General features: G+C 50.2%; 1 protein-coding gene across 1 annotated transcript in view; it reads right to left on the reverse strand.

Moving 5' to 3' along the window:
• The window catches only part of syt3 (synaptotagmin III), a 24,706-nt gene extending 15,118 nt beyond the window's left edge, over positions 1–9,588 (reverse strand). The window contains exons 1-3 of the mRNA XM_062530906.1: positions 9,498–9,588; positions 8,607–9,103; positions 982–1,425 (exon numbers count right to left, since the gene is read on the reverse strand). Of these exons, the coding sequence (XP_062386890.1) occupies positions 982–1,425; positions 8,607–8,757 (595 nt within the window). The 5' untranslated portion in view covers positions 8,758–9,103; positions 9,498–9,588. The remainder of the gene's footprint in view (positions 1–981; positions 1,426–8,606; positions 9,104–9,497) is intronic.
• Positions 9,589–10,805: the final 1,217 nt, after the last annotated feature.

Consider the following 10,805-nt stretch of genomic DNA (forward strand, 5'->3'; position numbering starts at 1 on the left):
CAGGAACTGAGCATGATCATTTCAGCTATTTTATAGCTAATTGACAGATTCATTCTTATTCAACTCGCCAATCTCACCTACAAAAGGCCTTACTAGTAGAGGACAATTTTCTATAAGATTAAGGGGCGCCAAGTAATGGAACAGCATTTCTCTTCTGGCAAAAAACTGCTCCTCTATACAAAACAAAAGATGTTTAAAAGATAATTTAACTGCTGCTTTGCAACCTGCTTTGCATGTATTGTTGTCTGTGTATTGCTTTTTGACTACATCATTTGTCATTTTTGTGACTAAACGCTTTACTACTGTATCACTCACAGGAGGTCTAGCCATACTATTTTAACTATGTTGAAGGTTGTATCAGCGATTGCGGGTGACGTCACTTCTGTAGGGTGTTTGAAGCAAGATCCCAAACAAACTGAGCTCGCTCGCCCCTCCCTTCCGTGTTTTTCATGCATCATGAAAAAAAAGATCAATAACGTGCATTTCTTAAAGCAAAACCCCACAACACCCACCCCCTGTTGGTGATTGGAACTTATTTTGGTTTTGAGTGGTCGGTAGCACCAATTGTTTTTGTGTACAGATCTCGGAGCCTAGGCTGCCTACAGAGACAGTTTTTAACAGCCTGGTTATGGGGGGGGGGGGGGGGGGGGGGGGCAGCTAGCGGATCTAGAGGAAAGATTATGAATGTGATCATTTATGTTTGGGCCTGCTATCGCTGATACAACCTTTAATGTTAAACTTTGTTTAATATGATGACATTCTTTTTATTATTATTTGATAGAGGTTCCAAATAAGACTGTTGGGCTTTCTGCCTCCCCCTGCACTGCATTGCTTACCTTCATTTTTTCACTTTCACTGTTTTTTCGTCATAATGTATTTTCAATCTGTGCAAGATAATGAAACTTTAAAACCTACAGTCTCTTTAAACTGTGGGGCACTACTACTAAACTGGCAGAGCCGTGGCGTGGCGACTCGACTCACCGGCGTTGTTGGGGTAGGAGTCCATATCCAGGTAGGAGCTCTCCTGGGTCTCCTGAGGCCCGCCGACCACTCCCCCCACCACCAGCCCCCCACCCGGGCCGCCGGGCCCACCGCCGACGCCGCCGACACCGCCGCTGGTCTCCACCCCCATCAGGTCGGAGAAGTGCGGGTGGTGCTGGGCCGGCTGCGACAGGGACGGGTAGAGCGAGGAGGACGAGTGCGTGTCCTTGCGCTGCAGGAGCGGCGGCAACAGCGAGGAGCCGCCGCCACCGCAGCCCAGGCCACCGGCGCCGGCGCCGCCCGGCAACAGGCCCGCCGTCAGGCTCAACCCGCCGTTGTCGCGCCACGGCAACCAGCAGAGCTTCCAGGAGACGAAGAGCGAGACGGAGAGCAGGACGATGCCGCAGAAGGTCACGATGACCGAGAGGAGGCTCACCGAGATGTCTGGAAGGGAGGGAGAGAAAGCGAGGGAGAGAGAAAAGAGAGAGAGAGAGAGAGAGAATGAGAGAGAGTTTTAATGTAAAGCTCTGCTTTGGCAACACTGTGTATGAGCTGTCGTGCCAATAAAACTACTTTGAATTTTTATTTCAGCAAGAGAGAGAAAGAGTGAGAGAGAGACAAAGAGAGGAGGTATGGGAGATAGAGAAAGAGGAAGATGTAATAGAGAGAGAGGGAGAGAGAGAGGGAGAGAGAGAGAGAGAAGAAATAAAGGGGAGATGCTGTGACAGTGATAAGAAAAACGAGGGGGGAGGGGTCAGGCGAGATTGCATGTTTGGAAAGACCCCGTCGGCACAAAAGCGGTAATTAACGTATTGAGGGTCCCCCGTGGCGGGCGAGAGTTCTAATGAAGTGGCGTGAGTCACTGGGCCCTGAGGTGAGAGTTCAGGGTGACGGGGAGGGAGGAAATCTAGGCCTCCCTCTCTCCCCTGCGCCTGTCTGTCTGCCTGACTGATGTGGCTCTGGAAAAAAAGAAAAAGACAACCCACTAAGCTCACCTCCTGTGGCACATCTCATACATTACAGCTTTACTTCCTTTCAGCACAAACAAACCATGAAAGCAGAATGTCATGACGGATTCAAAATAGCCCGACGCTTCGCCAGTGTTAGAGCTCTGCATGTTCGGAAAAAAAAGGAGAGAGGGGGGAGAGAGAGAAAAAATCAAAACGAACGCAGGAATGAGGAGCTAAAAACAATTCTTCCTCCTCGCAAAGCTTTAAACGTGTAAAAGCAAACCCTCATTCTCATTAAGTTTGCATGGAGCCAGCCCCTGCCCACCCCACCCCCCGGCCCTCCTCCGCACACACATTAGCGAATTGCACCATGCCATCAGCCCACATGGACTGAGCTGACATTCTCTCTCTCTGCAGCAGTTACCGGTGCTGGCCCGAACCGAGCTGTTCCTTCAGGGCCTATCATGTCTCAGCCCCCCCCCCCTCATCACATTTGGCCCCGGTTACGCTCTCGGTGCCGCTATCGAAACAAATTACGTTTGCCGACAACAAACAAATCAAAACGATGTGGATCCCTAAACAGGGAGCTGCGTTAGAAAAAAGACGGACGGACGGAGAGGGAAGGAGTGGAGGCGAGCTGGAGCTAAGGCGATACGACAAGACGGAGACGTGGCAACAAACCTGCGGAGTGAATGAGAGTGTGAGACGCGGAGTGAGACATCTTAATGATGGTGGGTGAAAAGAGAATTTACAGAAGAAAGGAGCGAACGGGAAAGGGGGGGGGGAGTGATATAAAGGGGAAAAAACACCCCCTAGAGAGAGGGAATTTATGCTGTCTCTCGCAAACAGCTTTGCACCGTGCCACTGTCTGAAAGCAGGGTTTAAAATGATCATCGAATTGGTTTATTCCTCAAAGGGAGGGGGGGGGTATGTGAGGGGAGGGGAGGGGGGCGGTTCGGCAGTGGGTTTTGGAGGGAGGGAGAGGAAAAACCTGACAATAACGCCAAACAATGCCTCACAAAAAAGTCCTCTAAAAAGCGTTTAAGCCTCTTCCTTTTTCTGCCTGGGCCTTCCATCACGCTGAGGACTTAATGACGCTTTCCGAGGGGGAAAGCACGAATGAATCATCGATGAATAACGGGGCTAAATATTCCGTTCCGGCGTCGAGCCGAGCCGAGAGCTGAGCCGATCTTGCCGATGCGTCGAAGTACCGGGCGGAGGACTGCCAATCACGCCGGCACAACAGGCCTATCTGTCAAGCTGTCTGTCTCTCTGTCATCTATCTCAGATCATGTAATTACACAGACAATGCTTGACAACGCAGGCTTCTGAAGATGGTGGAGCTGAGCCTGGTGCTTTGGTTGAGCCTCCTGCACGAGCTACAAAGGATTCAAGACCGAAAGGAGGAAATTCACATTTGTTTGTGAAATACTATGCGGAATTTGGTACATCTGCTCCATGTTTTCCAAGGGCGCTCCTTGGCAGTTGGTAACAACTATAGCTGAGGAGAAGGGCCCTGAAAAATCCCATTTTCCCAACATGAATCCACAGCAGGTGAAAAAAGATGATAAGAAAATCATGTTGAAGCTGAAAAACTCATTGAAGCAGTCACCGGAAGGAAAAAAAAAAAACGTTTGAAAATCACACCTGACCTCCAAATCGTTTTAAGTGGCAACCAGCCGCCGATGTTTACAACAGAGCCACAATTTTGTTGTCAGCGAGAAAGGTCACGAAATGTCGCAGTTCAGAATGTCTCAACTTTACTCGTCACGATTCATGGCTATAAAATGACAGCCATTCACGACAGCAACGCTACGGAGACTGTGGGGCGGGCTGACGATTGGCTAAAGCCAGCCTTCGGGGGAATGAGTCCTTTTGTCCTGACTCACATTTTCTCCAAACCGCCAAAGACACACAAAGGGTGTGACAGCACCCCTTTTTACTCACGAATGAGAGATTAGGCAGCCCAACAAATAAACAACATCAACAAATCACGCTTCACAAATCTGAAAGGAAAATGAGCGCCTTGGAACAACAGAGCTTAAGTTCAGACAAAACCCATATGCAATAGTGTGTGTGTGTGTGTGTGTGTGTGGTGCTGGGGGGGGGGGGGGGGTGTTGCAAGGAGGATGGGATGATGATTTTGTGCATTTTTTTATCAAACCTCGTGTTTGTGTTTCCCCTGCTTTCACATTTACACCTCATGTCTGTCTGTCAGTTTGTTCTCTGTCTGTTTTTCTTGGCTGTATTTCTGTGTACCCAAATCTCTGTCTGTCTGCGTCGTCCCTCTGTGTGTGTGTGTGTGTGTGTCTCGTCTGTTCTCTGCCAGATTCTCCCTCTTCTTCGCCGTTCTGATGTTGCTCTGTTTCTCCCCTTGTCTCTTCTCTCTCTTACTCCCTCTCTCTCTCACTCCCTCCCTCTCTCTCTCTCTCCCCATCCCAGTCTCTCATGCCTCCTTTCATCCCTCCAGTCTCCTGTCTTTCCTCTCCCTCACTTCTTCCCCCCACCCTCTCCTCTCTCCTCTTCTCTCTCTTCCTCTCTCTCTCTCTTCCTCTCTCTCTCTCTCCCTCTCTCTCTCTCTTCCTCCTGCTCTGTTTTTCTTCCACCCCGCCCCTTCTCTTTTGGTGAATTATTCATTAGTGTGTGTATGTCATTAATCAGCACTTGTTCAAAAGATATGATCAGAGAGCACACCAGGAAGGGAGGGGTGTGGGGTGTGGGGGTGGGTGTGTGTGTGTGTGGGGGGGGTGGTGAGGTGGTGGTGGGGGGGGGGGGCATTGATCTGTCACTGTGAAGAACAAGACGCAGATGGAAAGAAAGGGAGAGTGACAGAGAGAGAGAGAAGAGGAATGAAAGATGGGAAGAGGAAGTCGGAAAGCAGCAAGGGGTAGGAGGAAAGCCGGCAGGGGAGTGGGGGGTGAGGCGGAGTGAGAGTGGCTAGGTAGCAAGGGGGGAGAATAAGGTAGTGTGTGTGTATATGTGTGTGTGTATGTCTTTGTATGTCTGTGTGTGTGTGTGTGTGTGTGTGTGTGTGTGTGTGTCTGTGTTTGTGTGCGTGTGCGTGTGTGTATGTATGTGTGTGTGTGTGTGTGTGTGTGTGTGTGTGTGTGTGTGTGTTTATATGTTTGTTTGAGAAAGTGAGGGGAGAGGGAAAGGAGAGGGGAGGGGGTGAGAACCAGGTGACACTGTGAGATGGGGAAGGGGTGGCAGCCAGCCGACGGGAGAAGGTCTCTCTGTGTGTGTGTGTGTGTGTGCGTGTGTGGGTGTATGTGTGTGTGTGTGTGTGCGCGCGAGCGCGTGTGTGTGTAAGATTGCTGGGGGCGGTGGTGGTGGGGCAGGTGTGCAGAGGTAACAGATTAGCCTACATGTTGAAAGTGACACACTGGCTGACTGGTCAAGATAAACGTATTCACTCCCCTACGGCTCGCCAAGGAGAGGCGGCTCCATCCCACCCGAGAGGGGTTAATATAGTCTCTCCTCCACACAGCTCCGCAGCCACACAGAGGAGAGGGCAGGAGAAGAGGAGGAGGAGGAGAAGAAAGAGGCATGGAGAGGCAGATGAAGAGGTGAATAGAGATGCACATGTATGTAGATAGATAGATAGATAGATAGATAGATAGATACTTTATTGATCCCCAAGGGGAAATTCAAGAAATTCAAGAAATTCAATGTGTGTGTGTGTGTGTGTGTGTGTGTGTGTGTGTGTGTGTGCGCGCATCTGTATGTGTGTGTGTGTGTGTGTGTGTGTATATGTGTGACAGCAATGGAAGAACACGAGGTGGAGCCTAAGAGTAAACGCCCAGACATTGATGGAGCGAGGGAACTGAATGTAGGAGTGGTTTTGAGACGCGAGAGGTTAATGCACTGATCAATGGCAGGAAAACAAAGATGGGGCGAAGAGGTGATGGGGGGGTGGAGGGGGGTTGTGTGTTTGGATGGCTGTAATTGCTCTGCCAATGAACACCTGATCCAGCTCCCCCCCTGTTGCAGCGTTCCCCACCCCAAGACAAACCGACCCAACCCACCACCGTCGGCGCTCCCCTGCCGGGAGACCCAAGAGGCTGTTATGCCAATCAGAGCCTGCCAATCATCCGGGCTTACTCGATAGAAATCCCAAGACCCGTTCGGTGGGGTGCCGACAGAATGATGCTGATCCGGGTTGGGGAAACAGTGGGAGACATCTAAAGTGCGCGCTTCGGCCCTCCGAAGGGAATCTTGTGATTCGAGCAGATCCTTCCTTGATCCCCCCCTCGTTCCGCATAGAAAGCTCGCCCCGAAAAAGAATTCCCTCTACCTCTGGTAGGATCTGCCTCAACTACACCCCTACCACCACTAACCCCCCCTCCCACTCCAAAACACACACACCACCACCACCACCACCAATCCCCTCCTTTCTTCCCTGGCAGGGATAAAATGCACAGACTGAAATCTGTGTCGTTTTTTTTTTCTTCCCTCTCTCTCTCTCTCTCTCTCTCTCTCTCTCTCTCTCTCTCTCTCTCTCTCTCTCTCTCTCTCTCTCTCTCGCTCCCCATCCCCCCTTTCCTCCTCTTCTACATTACAGTATCCAGGGCCAAACTCACCTCTGCGCAGCAGCGCTCCATATGGTCCACGCTGAGCCGTCGCAGCTCTAAGTAGCTCCGAGGCGGAGAGAGAGAGAGAGAGAGCGAGAGAGAGAGAGAGAGAGAGAGAGAGAGAGAGTGAAAGAGAGAGAGAGAGAGAGAGAGAGAGAGAGAGAGCGAGAGCGTTCCTCGCCGGTTCACACCGCCTTAAATCTCAGCGCGTCCCTCTCTGACACACTCCCGAGCATATGGCTCGCCACTACTCCGCCTAACTACACAATGTTCATCACTCTTTTTTTCATGCCCTGGCTTCACCCCACCCCATCACACCCCTCGCCCCCCTCCACCACCCCCCCAACCCCCATTTGTTTTTGTTGTTGTTGTTGGATGATTTCACTTACCCTGGTGTTCAGCAAGGCGATAAAAATAGGGCGGTACAGCCGAGCATTTAAAAACCTTGAATACCTCCAGTATGCAGTAGCTCTACGAGGCCGATTAACTGTATCATTGCTTTGTAAATCACACTGCGTGAATTATTATGGCTATAATCATCTGTATCAGATGTTTTGCTGTATTTTTTGAGTGAGTTGAGTTAATCAATTCAACATTGAATTATGTTGGATAATTCATAATAAAAAAAACTAAATTATGTTACTATGTTGTTATGTATGATGTCACAAATGTGTGAAATTTAGGAATATCAAAAGGGGAAATTTAGGAATATCAAAAGGGTGATTCTGTAAAAGTGTTACAAAATGGCTCCAAGACAAGGGAATTAGTTTTGCATAGGACTGCATGTATGTCTTTACGGGTGTAATGCAAAAATGTCTCTTGCCTTGTTTTTTGTAAGTGACACATTAATTCTGTATTTCAACAGCTTCGAGATGACATTGTACCAAAGCCTACTGGCCCTTCCCCAAGAGAGAGAGAGAGAGAGAGAGAGAGCAAGTGAGATGCTGAGAGAGATGGAGAGAGAGAGAGATGGAGAGAGAGAGGACGAATGAGGGGAGCAAATGAAAGGAGGCTCAGGCGTGACACACGTTGGCTGATGTGGCACACGCGCTGGCATCCAATTCTGCCGCTGTCAATTCTCGGCTCGAGGCAAATAATTCCCCAATGTTTCCAATCCGCTGGCAACTTAATGGACGCTTCCCCCACTTCTGTCACCAAAAAATGGAGGGGGGAGGGAGAAGAGGGAAGAGGGGGGGGGGGGGCTCTAATGACTGCCCCTCTTCAGCATCTGGGAGAATTAAGCCCATTACACATTTTGTCATGTCGAAGATGCTTTTCTGGAGTGGCTTACAGTCGGTGAATACAAAACTGTGACTTCTTGACACGTAATCCGCCACCAAGTGCTGCGATAGTAGCGGCGTTGCTCTGCTAACGCTAGGCGCCATTGTGCCTCTGGACAGATGCTGCTCCGCACAGGCCCATGGATCTAAATTTGGAGCTCTCTCTCTCTCTCTCTCTCTCTCTCTCTCTCTCTCTCTCTCTCTCTCTTTGTCCCTGCCATTTTCTGTTGTCTTTTTTAATGAATGCTCTGACTCGTCTGCCCTCTGTTATAACACCCCAGAGCTGCGAACATGTGAGTTCTGAAGAACGCGTTTCTTTCTCATCTGCGGAAGCCACGCATTAAATGAGCATGGCGCTGCAGCGTCGAAGGCTACTTCACTGCCCCCAGCCCACGCGCTCCCTCTTCCCCTCCCCCACGCCATGTGTTCCTGTACAACAAGATGCTAACAACGTCAAGGTCAGGGGTTCGATACGTGGGGACCACACATCACGGTGAAAGGCTCACCTCGCCTTACCTGTGAATCCCTCGTGATAAAAGGGCCTAGCTAAGTGGATGAATACAAATGCAGTGCGTGTGTGCATATGCGTGTGTATGCTTGTTTATGCGTGCATGTGTGTGTGTGTGCGTGTGTGCATACTGTATGCGTGTGCGTGCGTGCGTGTGCGTGCGTATGTTTGTATATGTGTGAATGCCCGCACACACGTGTGTGTGTGTGTGTGTGTGAGAGAAAGAGAGAGAGAGAGAGAGAGAGAGAGAGAGAGAGAGAGAGAGAGAGAGAGCGAGCGTCTGGGCATGTGTGCCAACGTGCTGGTGAGCGCTTACCCGTGTCCTGGCGCCGGCTGCCGCCCCTCATGATGTGGTAGAACTCCTGGCAGGGCTCGCTCTGGCTGTGGCCCTCGGGGAACTTGAAGCACAGCTCCTCCACCAGCACCAACACCTTCCTGCACATGTCTTCATCCCAGTCCCCCGACATCCTCCAATCCGCATCTCACTCCCCAGCCCACCCGCAGACAGAGACGGCCAATCCGATTCCTCAGCTCGGCGCAGCGCAGGCCCCCTACTGCCCCCCAACACCAATCGGACGGTGCCTGAGCGGGAAGGGTCTGGCCACTTTCTCTTTTTTTTTTTTTTTTGACGCGCGGTCCAATCAGTGAAGGGGAGCTGTGAGGCAGAGCCAATCAGGATTGGAGTATGGAGGGTTCTGTCGGGCACAGCTGTCTGGGCCTAGGTTAAACAGAAGCCATCTGTGACTGATGCGCCCATTAATTGGTAGGCCACACTCGCCCCTTACAATATAGTCATTGGTTTCTGGGGAAAGGCTGAAAGAGATCAGAGAGAGAGAGAGAGAGGGAAAAAAGATATGACATCATTAGAGCAGCAGCAACCATGACTCTGTGACATGTGATATAGAAGGCAGGACCCTCTAAGACCCTGGGCCCTTGCAAGCAGAGCAGCCATCACATTGCATTGCATTGCATTAAGTGTGCCTTTCACACTCATGCTACTGTACTATAAGTTCATTTTCAAGTGCACAGAGACTTCTTTACTTCTGCTACTTGTCCACAAACAGGAGAAAAGGCCGAACAAAAAAGAATAAGCAGAAAAAAAGCAAAACAAAGAATAGCTCTATTGCAATATGCTTAGCCCCATTGTCTTAGACTCTTAGCCTCCCATTGCTTCAAAAGTTAAGACCTCATAACTGATAATACATACTTTTTAAATAAGTACGGCTACAGGTCAGCTGAAGAGTCCATCTCATGGTGGTGTCAGGGAGCCAGATCCCTCCAGAATGTCTGGCATATCTGCCCACGGTGGCACTATATTTACTCTGGCCTCCCACAATGTCACAGTCTCCAAACACTAATAGAAGAGATGGTCGGTGGGGTGGCCTATTATGAAGTCTGCTTCATAGAACAGCATCAGCAAAGAGAGTGGAATTCTGGGTCACGTAGTTCCAGTGGGACCTCCGGGAGACGCAGTGGTTTTCCAGTGGCGCGAGTCAAGCTTTAATGTTGACGGAGGACCGTTGTTCCATTTCAGGAGAATCTCGAGGTGACTCCAGCTAGTTGCCTGAAAGACATTGGAAAGGAGATGGTAAGAAAGTGTAGAGAAGGAGAAGGAGAAGGAGAAGGAGAAGCCTGGCCTGGTTCGGCACACACGTCCCTCTGTGATTTGTAGCGTGCGGGAAGCCATGAAGGGTGGTGGCGTTCTTCGATGTAGCTGCCGGTGAAAGGTGGAGTATGTAATTTGTCTATGTGTCACAGTGCGGATCTGACTGCATCTGCGAGAACTCTTTAGCATTCTCCCTCTGTTCTGTGCTCATTCTGTCTCCAGAAAAACAGGTCAATGCTCCACCTTCCTCTCCTACCTTTTCTTTCTTCCTCTCTCTCTCTCTCTCTCTCTCTCTCTCACTCCATTCTCTCCCACTGCCTCCCCCTCTCTCTATCTCTCTCTCACAGTCCCTGCTGGCTTGCTCTTGTGTGGTTACATCTATTCATTAAACAAATCCAATACACGACTCTGGCGTTAGCGTTTCTGAGAGTATCTGTGCTACTTTTATTCGTGGTAACATCTCTCTCGCTCTCTCTCCAATGAAGTGTTTTGATACTGTCTGGCTGCCCAATAAGAGCCCTCGTTATTGAGGGGCCTGTCCATATGTCACATGGATGAACTGTCTCGCTCCGTGCGGCTCTCTAAAACGCCATCCGTCTCTCTTTGTGTGGAGGAGGGCGGCTTTCCAATCGAGTGCTCCTCCTCTGTCCGTCTTTTTCCCTTACTAAAGCAGTTATCCGCACAGCCATCAGCTGGTCAATCAGTCAATCAACGCGTTAAGTACAGCAATACGTCATCCGGGACAAGGCTCAGGTCAAGATGTTCACACGCTCATTCGAGCGTCTCTCCCTCCTTCTCTCTCTCTTTCTGTCTCTCTCTCTCTCTCTTTCTCTCTCTCTCGCTCTCTCTTTCTCTCTCTCTGTGTGTCTCACTCTTTCTCTCTGTCCCCACCCCTCCTTTCTTAATCAG

This window comes from Sardina pilchardus, chromosome 3 (assembly GCF_963854185.1).
Source record: "Sardina pilchardus chromosome 3, fSarPil1.1, whole genome shotgun sequence".
Lineage (NCBI taxonomy): Eukaryota > Metazoa > Chordata > Actinopteri > Clupeiformes > Clupeidae > Sardina > Sardina pilchardus.